The sequence below is a fragment of the Pseudochaenichthys georgianus genome, chromosome 20 (genome assembly GCF_902827115.2).
Source record: "Pseudochaenichthys georgianus chromosome 20, fPseGeo1.2, whole genome shotgun sequence".
NCBI classification, from domain to species: domain Eukaryota; kingdom Metazoa; phylum Chordata; class Actinopteri; order Perciformes; family Channichthyidae; genus Pseudochaenichthys; species Pseudochaenichthys georgianus.
The window spans coordinates 4,902,488-4,924,140 of NC_047522.1; the positions used below are offsets into that span (position 1 = coordinate 4,902,488).

The 21,653-nt window shown below is 40.9% G+C and overlaps 1 protein-coding gene across 1 annotated transcript in view; it reads left to right on the plus strand.

Moving 5' to 3' along the window:
• Positions 1–21,653, plus strand: part of LOC117465673 (matrix metalloproteinase-16-like) — a 59,861-nt gene that overhangs the window by 12,380 nt on the left and 25,828 nt on the right. The window contains exons 2-5 of the mRNA XM_034108635.2: positions 216–364; positions 1,405–1,419; positions 1,778–1,900; positions 7,508–7,812. Of these exons, the coding sequence (XP_033964526.1) occupies positions 216–364; positions 1,405–1,419; positions 1,778–1,900; positions 7,508–7,812 (592 nt within the window). The remainder of the gene's footprint in view (positions 1–215; positions 365–1,404; positions 1,420–1,777; positions 1,901–7,507; positions 7,813–21,653) is intronic.

Consider the following 21,653-nt stretch of genomic DNA (forward strand, 5'->3'; position numbering starts at 1 on the left):
CAGTCTTCCTCTGACAACCCAAATGCCTTGAAAATAGATGAACTTTAAACTTGTATATAGATTTCTTTTTTTATTACATATGCCCTATCCTAACCTAAAGTCTTGGGAAAGTGCCTTTAGATTGATATTCTCTGATCCCTTTCGTACTGTTTTCACCTGGAGGTCCCTTGTACTGTGATATTTACCATTCCCTATGTGCATGTTTTTGTCCACAGTCATGGCTCCAGAGGTACGGCTACCTCCCCCCTGCAGACCCCAGAATGTCGGTGCTGCGTTCTGCTCGAGTCATGCAGTCCGCTATCGCTGCCATGCAGCGCCGCTACGGCCTCAATGTCACAGGGTCCCTGGACAGCAGCACTGTAGGGTGAGTCACGCTGCTTTAAGGATGCCACAATGTGGGACATGGATTTATGAGCCTTTTGGAAACATGGGTGGGAGACTGGGAGTTATAAAATATAAAAGGATTATTAGTCATGGCCGGTTGTTGATGGAATCCATTGAACATCCTTTTAAGATGTTATTCCTGGTGTGTGTTATTTGTGCTTGATTTTTATGATTTGATAAACACTACAAGCTGGAATTAAATCAACAAAAATACATCATATTATTTACAACATTTTAGTCAACAACCACATTTAAGTAAACGTGCAGTAAACCAACCGGTTCTGGTAACAGATTTACATAAATTGAAGTACACATCTTCTCAATGGGGCCACATGGTAGATTCCTCCCCTGTTTTGCATGCAGTCGTTTTGCCAGACTTGACTTTACTCCAAATGGATTAAGTAAGAAGTTGTAATTTGATCAAAGGGGCCTTGAGAGTGCACCTATGTTGTCAGATCAAAGGCTGCAAAAAGCCCAAGTGTTATAACTCTTACATTAAGAGCGGGAAGAACAGTGACAGCGTTTGGTCTCTTTTTGTCTGATCTGTCAAACCTGAATGCATCAGACAAGTGTGGCGTGGGTTTAGAGTAAGAGCTTATTTTTACTACAACAACAATAATATTTCTGAGGTTTACATAAGAGGTCTCAGCAAATTGTACTTTACATTCAGGGTTAAAGCTATATAAGTTATGTAAGGTTATTACGGTTTAATGTCTGTGTTTTTAAACCTACAGTCGCTCAGGTTATACCTCGTTTTAACCCTTGGGACATCGTTTTACCTGCAAATCACTGAAACCTGTGTTCACTGACATTTGTCCGCACCAACACTGAAATGCCATCTCTGCCACAAATACCACCGAGCTCAAATTGGCCGCTGAACTGTAACGTGGCCATGCGGTGGCCAGCGGTGTGAATGCTCACTAACTGCTGTCCAAGCACCGGGCTGAAACGGAGAGAAATGTGATGATCTAACAGTGTGCCTGTTTCTCTCCCCTCCTCTGCTTCTCTGTGTCGATGTAGCGATAACACAATAAGGTGAGGATTAAGAAACATGTGCATGTGCTGTGTTAAGATTTCAAAAACACCTTTATGTCTGCTGCGTTTATGCATTTTTATGTGTCTGTTTTGTATGTTTGTCTAATACTTCATATCATGTTAGAATTTATTTTACATACAAATGCATATAGAGCTTCATATGAATTATTTCTCATTACTTAAGTTTATAAATATCAAGAGAAACATTGAATCAAAATTGGTTCGTAGTCACGAGGGCTGCATGATTTAGAAAAAACAAGTAATTTCAACCATCATTATCACGTCATTCAAAATGTGCACCCACAGCAGAATGAACTGTCTACTCCGTGTTGAATGGCCTCCTCTCGTCTCCCTGCAGGTGGATGAAGAAGCCCAGATGTGGGGTTCCTGATCAGGTAGGAGGAGCGTCCAGATTCAGTGTCCGGAAACGGCGGTACGCCCTCACAGGACAGAAGTGGCAACACAAACATATCACATACAGGTGGGTGGTTTTAAATACATGAAGATTACGTCAAGTTTAATAAAGAAGTGCTGTCATTACAGCGATTTAGAATAATCCAATTTCCCTACAATCCCCATAACCAACCCGTCCACACACACTGACTCTACCCATCAACGGGGCTTCTGTCAAGTTGTGAAGACAACCAGGGAATAATATTAACCCAGCATGTGCCTACAGCCACAAAGAAATAGCACGTGCACACACACATGCATATGTACACAAACAGGGCTATTGACCTTTTAATTAAGAAAACACATTCCTTTAAAAGGGCAGAACGAGAAACTGCATTTTTTTTCACGCAGTTCTTGCTCTTATTCATGCTCTTTGTATTCCTTTTAAACACTTATTGGACTGTGTTGCTCCTTTTATTGGCTTTTGGGCTTAAACATTTCCCAATTCCCTTTTGTGGATCACATAAGCACATACTGCACACAATATTTGGATTGTTCAGAAAGCTACAAGCCATAGAATAAACCAACATTTACCATTGCTTTAAGCCAAACGGCAAACATTACACACAGGTCTTGCTCTTCAGAAACAGGACTGAACATGAACCAGATGTGTCCTCTTAACATGTAGCATCAATGGGAAAAGAGTGTACATGAAAGAGCCGTGCATGCACCAGGGAACTCATCATTAATTTCACAATTCTTAAGTGCATTTCTTGGCATTCGGCTACATGAGTAATGTATAGAACAACATGTTATATCATATTTCCCTCTTGATTTAGTGAGGTCAGTAGCCCGTATTCTGTTTTATACATACTATGCCATAGCTTGCCCGCAGCTCCATGTTTTATAGGATAATCCTCAAGAAGTGGGCTTGGTTTTTATTATTTTGCTCTGCCCAGAAGATAAATGTATGAACAGTATTACATGCAGGATTTAATCTAGTGGATCAGCGATCTACAGCTGAAGAAGCGCAGTATATCACTGATGACAGAACTGAACAGATGAATGCCTATGCATTTTCACACTGGGATTTGGATCATTTGTGAGGGCATTGATTTGAAAAGAAGAAAATGAGCAGACTTGATGGAGAGTGAAGAAGTAAATGGAAGGATTTGAGGAGGTGGGGGGGGGGGGGGGTGGAGGGAGTTGGAGGAGAAGCAGCTGCAGAGAGAAAGAGATGAGCTGAGAGGGAAGGAGAGCTGAGGAGGAAACCCCAGTGGAAAGCAGAGGGTGCTTTCTGACAGATTAGGGTTATGTAATAGGGAGGGAGCATTTTGTGTGTGTGTGTGTGTGTGTGTGTGTGTGTGTGTGTGTGTGTGTGTGTGTGTGTGTGTGTGTGTGTGTGTGTGTGTGTGTGTGTGTGTGTGTGTGTGTGTGTGTGTGTGTGTGTGTGTGTGTGTGTGTGTGTGTGTGTGTGTGTGTGTGTGTGTGTGTGTGTGTGTGTGTGTGTGTGTGTGTGTGTGTGTGTGTGTGTGTGTGTGTGTGTGTGTGTGTGTGTGTGTGTGTGTGTGTGTGTGTGTGTGTGTGTGTGTGTGTGTGTGTGTGTGTGTGTGTGTGTGTGTGTGTGCCTGGCCTTCAGTCAGCAGTCAGATTGGCCAGCAGCTGCTCCTTTTAACTCAAATTGATGCAACTAGTGCACTGCCTGTTCGCAACGTGACTTTTCGGAAACAGGCAGATTCCTTGGCATCCGGTATTACTGGAAAACTTGTCATCCAAGCAACTTCACACTCCACAATGCACTTCCTCATCAACACACCCGCCAAGTGTGAGATTGATTAGATTAACAATTGTTGAGAAAATGACGGATAAATACGTCCTGTAGATTTTGCTCTTCCATGTGCTTGAATTGACTCTAGCAAACTAGGGAGAATTGTACCCTTCATGCTTAACAGTCCTCTCTAAATCAGTACATAATGTGTATACAACACACTACTTATGAAATGTCCCTTGGATATTAAAACCTCAGACTTTAAATTGTACTTCCTCTGGTCCTTAGTAATACACCTAATAAACAGTTGTTGTAAAAATTAAACAAAGGATAGACATACAGAAGGAGAGTCTGTCCATTTTTTAGATGGAGGAAGAGTATGTAACATATTCTCTCTGAAGACCATAACCGGTTATCTTTAGCAGTTCTATGTGTCACACAATGATTAATCTTTACCATTCCGACATGTACCAAAATGTAAAAAAATATTATTTTTTTCAGTTTTGTTTTTGTCCTGTCCAAGTGAAGTTTGAGATCTGTGAATGGTGACACGGATACAACACATTATAAGCGAAATGTTGAAAAACAACTCTGGCCTCTAGAAGATATAACGAATGCATGGCTCCCCTGATGTATGCTGCTTTTTATGTAACCACATCCAGTATTTACGACTATTAAAGCACATGCATTGTATCTGGAATCATTATCACAGCGTCTCCCTGCATTGCTCTTAAAATAGGACACACAAACTGTACAGTGAGATGAGTAATAGAATCAAATAAACGTGTCTTTGTATTCCTCTAGAGCAGTGATTCTCAAATGGGGGTACGCGGACCCCTGGGGGTACGTTGCGGTACTGCAGGGGGTACGTGAGATTTAAAAAAAAAAAAAGGGTTAATTAAAAAAATAATCTTAGTAAAATAAGTTACCGTACTTTTCGGACTATAAAGCGCACCTGCATATAAGCCGCAGCAGCTAAATTGTCCGTCTGTCTTGCTCTCGTTCTGTCTCTCGGTTCCACTTTTACTTTGGCGCGCTACCTGTCTCACTCTTTTCCGGCCTCCAGCTTTTCCTGCTGGAGCCCGCTGCTTAAAGGTGGCGGGCGCGGACCGGTCATAGAGCCCATAGAGTTAAAGGTGGTTAATTTTACCTGTAAAATCCATAGATTTAGGAGGTTCCCTAGTGGCCGTTAGCTGTACAAAAAAAATGGGGGAAAAAGTCGCGGCTTATAGTCCGAAAAGTACGGTAAATAGAAAACACAATTTTATATAAAACCTTCATAAAACCACCAAGGGAGTCCTCATATAAACATGTCAAATGTGTGTATTGTATTTTATTGTTTTTCACAATAACATATTACTTAAATTGAAAAACTCCTTGGAAAAATCTGTTTTATAAAAGTGTTATGTTATTTTTTTTCATGCATGAAGATGAAAATATCCTTAGTTTGTTGTAATGCATACCACGAAGGAGTTAATATATAATATATCACACACTGAGGGAACATCACTATATTGTAATTATTTATATAGGCTTTTTCGATCAAAAATGTTGGGGGTCGGTCAGGGGGTACTTGGCTGAGAAAATATTTCAAAGGGGGTACATTACTGAAAAAAGTTTGAGAAGTACTGCTCTAGAGGACACAGTTGGTGCTAAAGCCTCTCATTGTAACCTCAGACAGAGCAAGACAAGGACATGTTTTCATGGAGAACCCTTGAGGTGCTAGAATATTTCTTCTTCATTTGAATCTCAGAGAAAACATTTGTACCTCTGCAGACTCTCTCTGGGTCAGATGATATGGATTTGAAGTGATTTGATTTGTAATTCTTGCAAATCTCTATCTGCTCTACATAAGCACTTCAAAAGACAAAAGGACCATTTTGTGTTTCCTCCATAAGTGGCCCCAATCAGACAGACTGTTAGCTCACTCTCCAGCCACCATCGCACTAACAACACTTCAATTGTTCAAGATTGTTTCTGTAATTCAAGAGAACTGGCAGATGGAAGCATTTATTACTCACATTTGTTTAAGTACAGTTGAGGAAACAGAACCAATTTCAAGCTTTAATTTGATACAATTTACCAATAACAACCCTCAGCAATGTTCTGCTGTAAAGCACTTTAAGCCCTCAGTATGCTACCTTACAAGCATGGCAGGCAAACACAGTTAGCTTTTGAGCCATGTTTAACTTTTAGCAGTTTAGGAACTTATTTGGCTCTTAAGAGTGGAGACCAAAAATAGGAGTGAGTATTGGACATGTAACATATTAACTTCAAACTTTTTTGAATAAACTCCCATCTTTGTAGATAAAGCCGCTCCATAACTAGTGACTAATTAAAAAAGCTAACGTAATATCTGTCCAGAACAACTTTTTCTACCAATGCATTTCGGATGGCTTTTTTGTAGCTTTATCTTTAAGAATACCATCAATTAAATTCATTCATGAATGTGTCCTGTGTTTCTGTCAAAATAGAAAAACATTAGCTGCAAGGGACATTTTCACCAAAACTCTGCAAGACTATAATCAAAGCCAACACAACTTCGCCAAAGAGTTAGTCATCTGTCAGCATGTCTGTCTTGAAAGAGTAATGAGAAGTCAAAGTAATTTGTGGTTTGTGTCAAGTAATCTGGAATTTTTGTAATGAACATTGAACATCTTCAGTGGCACTCTATTTATATCTCATAACCAGTCTGTATGCTTCCATTTTCACTGAGTTTGATTCAAAAATTAATCTATTAGCTAACATACAATATACATTTGCAGTATATCAATGTTCCTTACCCACCATGCAGAAGAAGATGAGCAAGATTCAAGGATAATAAACGCTCTGATAACATGTATTTCTATTATGGAAAGTGACAGCATGACAGCCAAACAGAGATGGAACAACAAAGACGAGGGAACAAAGGACAGTAGGTGACACTTCAAGGAAACAGGCTGGATGGGAGGAGAAAAGGGGATTCCTTAAACTACTTGAAACATCAAAGCAAGGAGAAAGAAAAAAGACAAAGAAATTGTCACTTTAATTCCACTCGGCACTTATCACATGAGCATCAGACTAGCTTTCCTCTAAACTCAGACAGAGCGCTTAGAGGATACAGAGTGTTGTGTGTTTACAAGCGTCTCAGTTGAGTGATGTAAACGACACCTATCCGTCTATCCTGGGAGAGAAACCACATTTTAATAGAGCGTGACACTGTGATATTTTCAAATGAAGTGGAGTGAGGTTTTTCCTGATTGCCCAAACCGGGCGGGGGCTCTCAGCAGGCAGTGTGCTGTTGATAATCCTTAATTAGAAAATAAATTCCAGTGGCAGGAAATTGTCCCGGCCTCTCCACACCTGCAGCAACTCAAAGCCGACGGGGGAGGACTCAGCTGTTTTCTCCCCCAAATCGCTCCATTTAGCTCTCCATGAGCATGAAATGGCAGCATGCAGGGAAACGGTAATAGGGATGGATCTTTTAATTTTTTGGGCATATTTCGACCCTGCAGGTATTATAATTGAATGCATCGTTTTGTATCCCTCAATTTCTCATGCTTTACAGGTATTGAATGCTTTCTTGGGTTCTAAATAATAATAATTGTAATTGCGATTATTAAATGCGATTATTCATTGACTTTGAAAACATCCATTTATTGAAAAAAAAAATTTGAACAGTATGTTTTTAACAGTTGATTACCCTGAACTTTAAGTATAATTCAACCGGAAAACCAAAAAAAAAAACGTTTTATTTCGATTACGTTGTTTTCGTAATCGTTGCAAGCCGTAATCGCGATTAAAATTCGATTAATTGAGCAGCCCTACCCAATAGTCTTTTGAGACCCATTTACAATATATTTGCTCATCCTGTTAGTTTTAACATTTACATGACTTCTAGTGTTCCCACAGTCTAACTTTTCCTTTCTGTATCCCGTGTCTCTGCAGCATAAAGAACGTTACACCCAAAGTTGGGGCGGAGGAGACCCATGACGCAATTCGGCGAGCTTTTGACGTTTGGCAAAACGTGACGCCGCTGCGCTTCGAGGCCGTTCCCTACAGCGAGCTGGAGAGGACCAAGAAAGACGTGGACATCACCATCATCTTCGCTTCAGGTTTCCATGGCGACAGCTCACCCTTTGACGGCGAGGGTGGCTTTCTGGCCCACGCCTACTTCCCAGGGCCGGGAATAGGAGGCGACACACACTTTGACTCGGATGAACCGTGGACTCTGGGCAACCCCAACCATGACGGTAAGCGGTGGTTAATGTGCTTAGGGATCTTATTGAATGGCTGCCAAAAAAAAAAAGGAAGCTAAATTCCCATTTTGTGTAGATGTGCCGATTTCCACTGCCTGTTACGACCCGGCTGCACTCAACTTGTCTCTTTTTTTGATTTTCCATTCGCAAAAGTGGTCCATAGTACCTTGAATTGTCTAAGGTCCAAGCAACCTGAGCCAATACTAGAAGGTGGGTGGTAGACCAACTTGTTTGGCAGGGTACAACATCTTTCCTGGAAGAATCACCAAACCTACAGCAGATTTATGGCATCATCCATTCTTAATATGCCCCTTATTCAATATCTGGCCATTTCAATATCTGGCCATAATATGAAATAATTTATATCCTCTGGAAGTCTTTGAGTGGCTGAAAGCTAACCTATCAGTCACGAAAAAAATGTTGAACAGCTTTGGGCAACCAGAAATGCTGGAAGACTGTAGTGCAAGATTTTTCGACTAAGGTCACACAATGATGACTAGAAGGCCGAGTTAACTATGAGGTGACGCAAATTACTACAAGGGAACATACTCTCAGGTTCTACAGGAAGATGCTGAAGTGGAGGTCTGTCTTTTGATATGATGTATAAACAACAGCAGCAGCAACCTGAGAAAGCTTTGAGGTGAGCTGTGTTGGAGCAGGAATGGCATAAAATGAGTGATTAGAGCTCTGGATGCTTATTCAGTAAACGTACCATCATGTTCTCTCACTGAACCACAGATTTTGATGTTCTGCTAGCATGTTATTGGTTTTGCTGGTGGCGTGCTGTAGATTTCCAGTCTGATCTGGCGTGATTTAAGTCTTGTGGCTCGCACAGTCTCGTCTCTTTGTAAACATCCCAACCTGCCAGCAGATATCTCCCCTGGTGAGCCGCAGTAATCACAGCACCTCTCACTCCACCTCTCACTCCACTTCGACCTCCAGCTCCTGCCCTCGTTGAGTACTTGCCCCGGAGCTTTACTGCTTGTCAGGCTGTATGTAAGCCTTTAGCCGGGTCCAAGAGGCATTTTTATTGTGTGGGTTGCATGTTGAGCAGCTTTGGTGCTGTTTAGCATTGCGTTGAGGCCCAGCCAGCAGCCATGCAACAAAACTCCAGGGTTGGCCTCTGACCCCTCTGCAGCATTCTGTGTAATGATGAAAGGTGCAGGAGTGGATGGAAGAAAGAATGGAAGAAAATACTGAGAAATAGACATAATCCAAGTAAGGTTAAACGAAGCAGTAAATCCAACCAAGTACGGAAAGTTAAATGGATTCCTTGTTAATATTCTTTACTCGGGGATTGTTAAAGCAGCGAAATATTTGTGTCTCAGAATTTAAAATGTGTTTTCAGCTTTCTTTTTTTTGAATTCCTCATTTAATCTAAGGGGCAAAACCTGCCCCATGGTCCATTGAGACAACTCAAAGAGGAGTCATGCCTGTTACTGAGTCACGAGTGAAAACAATGACTGAGCAGGGGACAAGGACACACTCTTAAAACAACAAGGACACAAATGAGAAGGTTTAAAAAAGTCGAGTTACTAGCAGGAAGGCAGCGGAGATAAGAGTGAAGGAGGGGATAAGAGAGAATGGCAAAGTATCTCTAGACAAATATTGGAGGTTCAAGAGCTCACAAGAGAGATAGATGGAGAGGGAAAGACGGAGAAAACCATATAGTGACAAGTAAAAAAAACATTTGAAGAGGAGAGGAGATGAGTGGGAGCTGTTGAGCGTCAAAAGAGAAGTGTGGAAGACTGAATGTTAGGGGGGGGGTTTAGAGGAATAGATAATAGGTTGCAAATGGCTGTGTTTAAGGAATTTGATAATGCCTAGATTAATGAAACGGACAAAAATCAATGCTATCAACACAAAAACGTTTTGAGATGTCTGCTTTTCACCCACATGATATGCTTAGACAAAACTCATATTAATCATACACATGTACACATATGCAGTAGGGCGGTCCTTAGTGCCATGTACTTTTTCAAATTTATTTATTTTAAGCTCCAACTACCGGAATTTGGTATGATAGTCAAGAAAACTCTCCTGGTGAATTTTATTCAAATTCCAACAACATTTGCCCCTCCCTCATCAACCTTGAATTCATTCTATTAGTCAAAAAGACTCTCCTGGTGTATTCTTTCCTCAATCCACCAGGGCGTGCAATGATTTTGCCTCCTTCTTCACTGACAAAATTCAGAAAATCAGACAAGCAGTCAGTGCCTCTGCATCAGGAACAGCAAATGTGTTGTCTCTGTGTCCACTTAACATCAATTCAAACACCATGACACAATTCCATCAGATTAATGATAAAAACCTAGAGGACATTATACAACTTCTGAAGTTCTCCTCCTGCTGCCTTGATATTATTCCAACAGGATTTTTCAAAGATGTTTTGCCTTGCATGGCCTCAGATCTACTTCATATAGTAAACAAATCTCTTCACTCAGGTATTTTTCCACAGGCCCTGAAAACTGCAGTCATTAAACCGCTCTTAAAAAATAATAATCTAGATGCTTCAGTAATGAACAATTACAGGCCCAAATCAAAAAGTTGTTTTTCAACAGTTGAGTAATTTCTTGCATTTAAATAACTGTTTTGATGTGTTCCAGTCAGGCTTTCGTCTAAACCACAGCACTGAGACTGCTCTTGTAAAGGTCTTTAATGACATCCACTTAAACACAGACAGTAGCAGAACTTCAGTGTTAGTTATATTGGATCTCAGTGCTGCGTTTGACACTGTTGACCACAGCATATTACTAGACTGACTGGAAAACTGGGTGGGACTTTCGGAAACAGTTCTAAATTGGTTTGAATCCTACTTAAAGGACATAAACAACTTTGTTTCTATAGGTAAATACACATTTGAGTTGACAAATATGACATGTGGGGTACCTCAAGGCTCCATCTTGGGGCCTCTTCTCTTTAACGTCTACATGCTACCACTGGCTCAGATAATGAAAAACAACAAAATAAGTTACCATAGCTATGCAGATGACACACAAATGTACATAACAATTTCACCAGGAGACTATGCTCCAATTCAAACACTGAGTAAGTGCATTGAACAAATCAATGACTGGATGTGTCAGAACTTTCTCCAATTAAACAAAGATACAACTGAGGTAATGGTTTTTGGAGCCAAGACAGAACGTATAAAAGTTAGCGCTGAGCTTCAGTCTGCAATGTTCAAAACAACAGATAAAGCCAGAAATCTAGGTGTAGTCATGGACTCTGACCTGAGTTTCAACAGTCACATTAAAACAGTTACTAAATCAGCCTACTATCACCTAAAGAATATATCTAGGATTAAAAGACTAATCTCACAGCAGGATTTGGAAAAACTTGTCCATGCTTTTATCTTCAGTAGACTCGACTACTGCAATGGTGTCTTCACAGGTCTCACTAAAAAATCTATTAGAAAGCTGCAGCTGATTCAGAACGCCGCTGCTCGAGTCCTTACTAACACTAAGAAAGTGGATCACATCACTCCTGTTCTGAAGTCTTTACACTGGCTTCCTGTGTGCCAAAGAATAGATTTCAAAATACTGCTGCTGGTTTATAAAGCACTGAATGGTTTAGGCCCAAAATACATTTATGACCTCCTGCTAAATGATGAACCATCTAGATCTCTCAGGTCTTTAGGGACTGGTCAGCTTTCTGTCCCCAGAGTCAGAACTAAACATGGTAAAGCAGCGTTCAGTTATTATGCTCCAAATATCTGGAACAAACTCCCAGAAACCTGCAGGTCCGCTGCAACTCTTACTACTTTTAAATCCAGGCTGAAGACTTTTCGTTTTGTCGCTGCTTTTAATTGAACTATTCATATCTTAGACTGCACTGTAACTTTTATCCATGTATTTTTTCTTTTAATGTTTATTTTGTTAGCTTTTCTTTTTAATGACTGATTTTAAATGCCATTTTATTAATGTCTTTCATTTTTTGTAAAGCACTTTGAATTGCCTTGTATTGAAAAGTGCTATATAAATAAACTTGCCTTGCCTTACCCATTCAACACTCACATACAGACACACTTTTTCCCTCTACCCCTCCGTGAAATATTAATACAGCCCTGCTGTGTGCCCACACTTCTAAAAATGTACATGGCACTAAGGACCACCAATAATGCATCCCATAATGCATGTGGTTCTAATATGCACACTCCAGCTGGCTTTCCTGCCAAATAAGAACATGCACTGGCTGAATCCTGGCGCTCGCAATGGGGGGGGGGTGCTCTTATTCCTGCATGATGACTTGAATGAATATCTAAAGGCTCTTACAGCTTGACGTTAGCCCACTGACAGTACACATATCAGGTACTGGTATTGTTTTATGTCGCGGCTAAAAGCAACATTTTCTGAGCCAATGCGTAGATTTTGGCCGACCAAAACTCAAAACCTGTATGATAATAGTACTAATGTTACGACTTATAATTGCCATGTATCAGTATGTGAAATCAGTGCTCCATTTACCAGCTTTATATGTCAATCTCCTCTGATATGATATCGATAATCTGGCTGCAGTATTTCTGAGCCAGCAGTGCTTTCTTTTCTTTTAGTGATCACATCCAAACCCTGAAATGCCTTTGTAGCTCTTTGGCATTGAGAAGTGGTGTGTGGGTGTATTTGTATATTTTGGTACACACTGTTTAATCTTGTAAAACAGAAAACTTTTCACAATGCAATAAAAAATACATTATAGACTTGATTCCTGTTTTGTAAAACAGTTAGCAATACTGGATCTTTGAGGCCATTACTACTAAAAATCAGACAATGTATTCAACCAAATATTTGTTTTAATAGCAAATGCATAGATGATAGATGTTCCTTTTAATCTAAGTATTGTCTCCAAATCTCTTCCGGCAGAGGTAGATAATTCCCTATATTTCCAATGAAACTAGCTCCTAGGATTTGTAATCCATCTGTCATCCATCTCCTCCTGTATCCACGCTTGGTCGACAGCTGGGAATGATGTAATTTTAGCTCGGAGCAGCACATTATGTCTGTGTCAGGCTTTTCCTATTCCTCATCGCTCTTTCTTTGAGTCTCCTCTCCCTCCTTTTATTGATTTTTAAAAGTTACAACTACACACACTCTGGAGATGAGCTGCTGTCCAGTAAACTGCCCTGTACCTTAATCCTCCGTGCTGTTGTCGGGAAGGATCAGTTGCCCTAGCGATCGTCGCCAGAGATGTTTTCTGTTGTTGTTTTGGATGATGACATCACGGCTGCACATTGGAGGATTACTCCCCAGCTGCATGGTGATAAACACTCTCAAACACGTTTTGAAGTACTCACACATACTCCCACCCTCGCTCTCACACACACTTATGCATCTGCACAGTTTTGTTTGCCCCTCAGCCCGTGCTGCAACTCTGAGAAGAGAGGATTACTCAGAAGTTACATTCGGTGGGATCTTTAGCACACACAGCAGAACGAGGTTCTTATTAGGATTAGCTAATGGTAGCAGAGAGTTGGAAACACAGTCTGTAGCATCTGCTTCATATAAGTGTGATTTGTTGTTTTTAGGAGGAGTGTGATGTCAGCAAAATCTAACCCTATAAAATGCAGATAAGCATCCAGAAAGTGTGACTGATCTGAGGATTTGGTTGCAAAATGTTGATTCCGGATGGAACTAAGTACACTTGCTACTCAATATGTTGCATATTTTAATGACAGTATTTTTTTACAACACATCTAAATGCCTAATTTTCCTGACTCAATTTGTATCCTCTTTTTACAAAGTATACTTTTGCATTTACACATTTCCACCCTCACTCTCTCCCTCCTCTCCAGTTACACCGTGTGTGTCAGCATTTGGCAGCGATTATACAATGGAGCTTGCATTCTAGGAAAGGATTTGTTTAAGCAATGTTTAAATGAACAAATGTTTCCAACAGTGGATTAGAGAAGCACTTTTGGCTTGGAGAATTTGCTGGTTTTATTCCATCATTATCAAACTCTGGTCGTATCAGATCGGTCTTGTTCACGAAGTGGAACACATCTGAGAGCGACAGAAAAAGTCAATTGGCTTTGTACCACCTGGCAGTTAGCAAATGTGATGTTGTACTTGTCATGTACAAAGATACTCTACACAAGAAAGATCAACATTCTTGGTGATTTTAGAAAATTGAGCAACATCCCTGATGATTTGTGGACTCTGTGATTTAGGTATCCTTGTGAGATTTAGAGATAAACACCGTTGTGTCATCATAAAGCTTTTGGCACCTCAGACGGATCAGTTCCAATATTTAAAAGAAATGTGATCTTTTCTATTTTGTACATCCCTCTCTCTGTAAATACAGTATCATTTGAACTTACACTGTTGGAATTCACACATATTTGTGTTACGGATTGCGTAATTTTAGCTGCAAGCATATTTTAGCCAGGTGTAAGACAACAGGGAAGGTGTGGGTGATAAGCCAATATCCCCATTGAGATTGTAACATGCATGGGGGCAAAACAAAGAGAATTGGTCCTGGAGCTCCTTTACTGTGGCTGCCCTACATGTCTAGGCTTTAGAGAGTGATGGATGAATGGCTGTGAGGGATCAATAGATGGAGGGACAGATAGACGCATGGGAAAATAAGCTAAAGACACAACAGGTTTCGACGAAGGAGGGCAGGGGTTGGATTGGAAAATTATCAAACGAGGTTAAGAAGATAAAATATGATTGGATGAAACATCGGAGAAAATATTTCAACAAAGGTACAATTTGGATGCAGAGCGCTGGAGGGCATACAAAGAGGATTGAGAGGGGATTTAGTGTGAACACGGGATAAAGAAACTGGAGCTGGAGATAGAAACAGAGATGATTAGATTGTCTTTTCATCAGAGCTCAACGTGCCACGACCACTTATGAAGGGGTGCAAATTCATAGGAGGCGTTTTGAATTGACAGTTTTCCATTTGTGCCAGAAAAAGGCGACCAAGCATAAGCTCATCCGTGCTTTATCACAAGGTCATCTTTGTGGGCCGAGGCTGCTGTGTTTTTCTTTGTGAAAAATCAAAGCGATGCGCGCTGGAACAGATAAGACAGATTTCATTGTGACTTTCAGTCACACTGGGGCTGATTGGATTTTACAAAAGCAGCTTGGCAACAGAAAAAAAGGCATTTCCTCACTGCCACTGCATACCACGGGTGAACACAGACACCCAGTCCCACCCAAGGGTGACTTATAAGGCTTGGTATGCCCTGAAGAACCTCCAGCCTCCAGTAATATCAGTGAATTCTATTTAACATAACACAGCATGTAGGCTAGACCTACACACAGGAAATGAGAGATTCCAGGGCTTTATTATTTTCTTCACCCTTGCCCCCAAAATCAGCCGAAGAGGTTAGAAAAACACACCAAGAATGTATGTCTCCAGGTATCAGGATAAGATAACGTTGGCTGATTTGCTGGGGCGGTCGATAACAGGGAGATGATTGGCTGAGGGAGGGGATGTCGCGATGGTCTCAGCATTGATCAGCTGATTGATTGATGGTCGCAGGAGAACGCTTGGATCCCTGGCATCGATTGGCAGAACGGTTTATCATTGACGTCCAATCTGGTACATTCAAAGCGGACATCATTTTGGGTGTTTTGACCAGCATACAATGAAAGGACATCAATCTTCTGCTTCTTAGCAGTTGACCGTGCGATAAGAGAGGATCTAATCAGAGACATTAGAGAATGTAGTGTACAAGAGAGGAAAAAGGAGCAGATCTTGTGCTTGCAGGTTTATTTTTAGGTTGCTACTCCTACTGGGTGATGAAAAAGAAGCAGTTCCTGCGTTCTCTCTAGTTTGTATGTGGCAGGCAGTAATGTATTTAACAGCCAGCCCTACCCCAGAGAGTCATTTATCCCTGTAGTCCAGACATTGAAATTACAGTGTATTTTTCCAAATGTTGGAAAGAATGTCTCTTCATGTTTGTCGGGGAAGTTTTGTCTGGAGAGTGAGGTCCATCTATTTGATGTCAGAAGACGATCATTAAGTCTATATATTTTCTTATCTTATTTGTCTTTCTTTAGTTTATATATTATCATCTGCATCAAGGATAATTGGCCTTCTTAATCTTTTTCCTGTCGGTAATTAGACTAGCTATTCCTAATTGTTGTTTTAACCTCACAAACCCATCGACTTGACAAAGATAGAAACTGATATCTATCTTGGGTATTGCCTCCCTGCTCTTGCTCAATAATAGAACAAAGTTCCTCATTCTATCAAGGTTATTCAGCTTCTCAGAAAACCTTCATGTTCTATAAAGCTCTTCAATCTCTCCGATGTCCTTCCGTTTCTATCTTTGTCCCTCTATCTCCTCCACTCTGCCGCTGCCTGGCTCTATCTCCTAGAGAAAATAAATAAGAATAAGATGCTTTTTTCTTACCGGAGGAGCAGATCTGTATCTTTTACTGGAAGCATGTGTCTGTGTGCGTATCTAGCATTGAATCCAACATGGCTCCATTTGGGAAAGCAGAAATTATGGTATTTATGGTTAGTAAATTCAAGAATTTGTGAAAGGAAGATGCCGGTAAAACAGCAAAGTAAGCCACACACACACATATTTCAAGGGTGCTTGAAGAACTACCTTGTAGGCAGTTTATCTGTGTGTTATATGACAGTTGACATCAAATGATATAACACTCTGATATGAGTGTAATATAATGTATAGCATCCTCCATGATGCAGTCCAGGAACATGATGAACATACCACAATATATGTTTTACCATCTCAATATCATACATCTGGGAGATATGAAGAAAATAAAACTCTGTATTTTTAAGTAACAAGGTCAAATTCCCTTTGACTTAATGTAGTGACCTCAACGTCTAAATCCAAACCCAGCTGTTTTGAAGCTTCATACATAGCATATAGCAATATCAATGTAATGTTAACACAATAGCACACGTGTGAGGGAGGCTGTGGCTCAGTGGATAGTGTGCTGGACTTCGAATCAGGCGATAGGAAGTTTGAGTCCCACTGCAGTCAGCATGTCGTTGTGTCCCTGGGCAAGACACTTCACCCCACATTGCTCCTGTGGGGATTGTCCACAGTACTGAATGTATGTAACTCGCTTTGGATAAAAGCGTCTAACAAATGATATGTAATGTAATGTGAGAACATGGCTACTAGGTTTCTTGCATCTCACTATATGAATGTTTGAATTTGCTACACAGAGCTATAATATTTCCTTTATTGTGTGCGAAAATGTATTTTGTGGTTACACCCTGTCAGTTTAAATTGCAAATACGAATACCACCTTTGGGAAGGATAAGGGATTCAAATTGCTTTCACAAAATCTTAAAAAGCAATGAAGAGAAAGAAAGCAGAGATATCAGCATGCATTCCAGCCCACCATGCCTCCACTAGAAATAGACGGCCACCTACTGACAGCAGCTTCAACTTCCACGTGGGCGGCAGTACTCTCTTCCGCCCCCGCACATGGATACACACACGCACACTTACACTCTCAGAAGGGCACGAAAATCACACACCTAGGGATGCTTGCCCTCCCACTAGTCGGTCAGATGGTTTCATAACCTCGTACCCATAATCCTTAGCAAACAACAAGTGTGAAGAGCCCTGCCTCGCTCTGAGGACGCATTTTATCACTCGTTAAGAAATATCACATGTCTTCATGTGGGGTCTGTTGTATTTAAAGGATCATTTAGTAATAGCAATGGTTACGGAAACACTTTGGGTTGCTAATACTGTAATACAAATGTCACCATGGTAACTATTTAAATCATGACAATGTGTTCACTACAACTCATGAGAGTCAGCTTCTAATATACATAATTAATAATGCTAGATTTGGCTTTTAGTGCATTTTACACCTTTTAGGACTAAAGATTTAAATAAAGGCTATTCTGATGTTTGTACTACTGGGTACTTTATTTAGCTAAAAAACTAATGATCTGCTAATACCCTCTCTTACATAATGTAATTCAATGGGGAAAGTATTTTTGGGTCAAATAACGTCTCCGACTGACACAGAAGTTGTAGTACCACCATATAAAATGTGCTTCAACTCCATGTGTACTTACTGGATTCCTTGGTTTAGTGTACACTTTTTTATTACTACACCAAAAGTTAGAAACAACCAAAAACGGTTTCTTAGTAAAAATGTAGAAAGGACTGTTAAAGTTGAAGGAAAAGAGATGAATCGAAATTGTCAAATTTTAAGCTGCACTGAAAGAAGCTGACACTTTGAAACGTCTTTGGCAAACATGCAAACAAAGTCTTCCTCCCCAAAGATAGAAAATAAGTAAAAGCTCTAACGTTTCTAAAAGTTTAGAATTTATTGTTTTGTGGGTCATCGCTTGTTTGCGACCATGGACACAGCTGCAGAAGTGTGCTTGCGAATACATTATTAATGATTAATGATCACAACTGAAGCATCCACACGTCCCCGTCTCTTTCCCAGGTGCTGCACAGAGATAAACATGACAAGAATTAAGGATGTCCTTTCCTTGGCAGCATTTCTTTTTCCTCCTTGCTGCTTGTTTATTTACCTCGAGTCCACAGGAATGGCCAATATTTGGATCCCTGGCAATGCTCCACACAGAATGTAGCAGTCTCTGTAAATAAATAATTACTCCAGTGTACATATGTTGCTCCATTCAGCCGGGGTTTTGTTCTCTGACAAGCTGGTGAGAATTAAGTGCAATGGATTCAACAGCACAAAGTGTTGCTCTACCAATGTCAACAGCCCCGAGAGAGACTGAGAAACAGTGAGGGCAGGCAAGTAAGGGATAGAAGAAGAGCTGGTGGAACAACAGACTATTCTCTAAAAGGATAGTGTTTCTGAGAGGATAGTGACACTAACACTGCCAGTATTTATTTTTCAGACATTCAACATATTCCAAATTCAAATAATGTGACAGCTCTTGTGTGAACTTATGGTATCATTTGTTATCACATGACATACTGATTTCCAGCTTTATGAAAATGTTGCTCCGACATACTGTAGCATACCACATGTGAACACCATGGTATCCCACTTGTGGTAATGTAAGTTAATTTGGTGAAATACACCAGATTGAGCTCTGCATGCTTCTGTATGTTGGAAGCAGAGTGTGTGAAATTGAAGCAAGCAGAATGCAGCCATTGTTCTTTGGCTGCATTCTTCACAATGGTCACTCTGTCACGTCGGGCTCTGTTTTGACAGCCAGCAGAGCTCTGTGTGCCCCGGGCCTCTGAGCCAGGCACTGAACCACTGGGTGAGATGCTCTGGCAGCCTGTCAGCACAGTGAGCTCCCTGCTGCCTCTTTGCACGTTTCCCTCTCACTTCACATAGCTCCAGCTCCCTCAGCGTGAAGGTTGTCCTGATTTCTGATGACGTGCCGACTAAAATAAACAATATTCAGTTTCAATATTGTGAACTGCTCTTCTGCTGGTGGATAACAGCTGATTTCCTTCCTTTTCCTGTTACTGCTCTCTACTGTTGAGCTCTGTCAGTCTCAGGGATCACCATGAGGGCTTCACCATCGGAATAATAAAAAACAAATTCAAATACATTTGACTGATATAGCAAATATGACATGATATATCTTTAGAAGGATCTGTAACTGACGAGCCTTTTTTTAATGTCTTTATAACACCTTTGCAGGCCAGGATTTCTCTGCAGCTCCACACGACGTGTTCCAGATATTTTCAGATATTTTGTTATATACACTTCACCAACCCAATTGGACAGTTCAATTGTATGAACATGTTCTTAAAACAATCTCCACGTAAATACATAGTGTTTAGCACCATCCAATCATTTACAGTAAGCACAATTGGAACATTATTGTGGTTAAAAAATAAAAGGTTTGTTCCCACTGCCTCACTCCTAGAAAATATTTTTATTGAACCACTTTTTGCATTTCCTTCCCCCCGCAAAACAAGTTTTTCCCAGGCCAGTTCTGAAAGTGCAGTGTCATCCACCCAGGGAACTGTGGGCGCTGAACAATGGGAAACATTTGAGGTCCTCCGGGACAAACACAGTGCTTGCTTGGACTTGGACGGCATAACAACAGCAATGAGACGCCGTACACAGCAGTAGCAATCGCTGCTGTGCTTTCTAAAGACAGGGTGGAGGAGGTACAAATGGCCGGTCTCGGCTGGGCGTCTGTACAATTACATTTTGTTATAGCTTTGTTTTGCGGCCGATCGCTTGTTGTTCATATGGTTTTAGCATTGCAGGGGTTGTTGTGTTCTCCGAAAAAGAGAGAAATAATGGGTCTCTCGATGAACTCAAACAAGAGTGATAATAAACACTGAGCAAAAGGGATTGAAGAAGAGAAAAACCAACAAGTGGACAGCCTACTAGTCCCCAGCTTGTATCTGACGTCAGATGTCATGTATTGAGTGAACCGTGGGCTCTTAGTTAGGCAGTAAGGCAGCAGAAAGGGATACACGCCTCTGGAGTCCTGCGCTGACAACTTGAGTTATTATTGCAATTGAACAGTAGTGTCCAGGGCCCCGTGTCTGATTTGTGGGCCGGTGTGTGTTTGTCCATGCATGTTTATGTCTGAAACCCCCTTTTCCCATGTCACATCAGCCAGCAGATGGGATGTAGCAGCGGCAGCATGTGCAGGGAGTAAATTATGGTGAAAGGAGCAGGTAGAAGTTTCTGGTTTCTAATCACAACCGCTGTTTACTTTACTGCAACCCCGAGGGGAGAGACGGAGAGATGTACTTCTGAGCATAACTCTCCGGTGACTCTCCTCCTCCATCTCTTCCACTTTATCGTCCCTCAGTAGTTTTGCTGGGGAGTTTTTTTAAACACTATCTAATTAAAGCAACATTGACCTACCCATGGGGAGTCTGCTGCCACCGCGGGCTGCCATTAAGACCATTGCACACGCAAACATTTTAATTTTAGTGTTTTGTTGCATCAAATGTGGCTTTTATGATTTAAATAGTAGCGTGGACTGCCTTGTTTTCCTGCTAAATTCTTGCCCAAACCAACGGATGGCACAGATGAATCACTGCGTGGTAAAAATGTCTCTTCTTTTCCCCCGACAAACTAAAAAGTTGTTGCCCTCAGGGTTTATCACACAAGCCCTGCACAGCTTTATGTATTTCATCTCCCAGCATTGTTTTCTTCAAATGTATCCCGCTGTGGAAGCCCTCGCTATATTTTTGCTTTATTTTGCGGTGGCCACGGACATGAGGATGATGGTACAAACTCCAAGGTCAAAAGTTACAGTTGTATAATTCATCATCTCCATCTTTTGTAATTGCAGGGACATTGGGACATCTCACAAGATAACAGATAGTCCCCAACGTATCTCTTTCCTCGCCTTCTCTTTATCATCCTGTGTTTTTCTTTCCCACTTTTCTTAAGGAGTTATCGCTCCAAACACCCTTTCTCCTCTTTTTACCTGACCTTTTAATCTCGTTATGCATCTACTACTCTCTTCCTCCCTTCCCTAACTTTTTTCTTCATCTTTCTTCCTTTCTCCCCTTGTGACCTCTTTGTTTCTCCCATCCTTTGCCTCATACCCTCTCTACCTTCCTCTGTGTATATACTGTCCAGCTGATAATTAGTACAACCATGCTCGGCTTTGTTTGTGGCCCCGGGGCCAACAGGACATCCCTATCCACCACAGCGACTTATATAAGCAGCCGAGACAAAGTGACAGCGCTGGCCTCAAATGGCCCCAGGAGGCAGAAAGGCTGACTCAATTTGAGGGATAGAACAAGATGGAGATGTAAAAAGACAGACAGTCTTTCCCTTTACAGCATCTTTAGTTATAGGACCTGCATTGGTACAGCTCTCATTTACCAATACTGCATTTGTTTTAAAATGACGCACTTCTAGAATTACGCATTATTATTATTATTATTATTATTAACAATATCATTT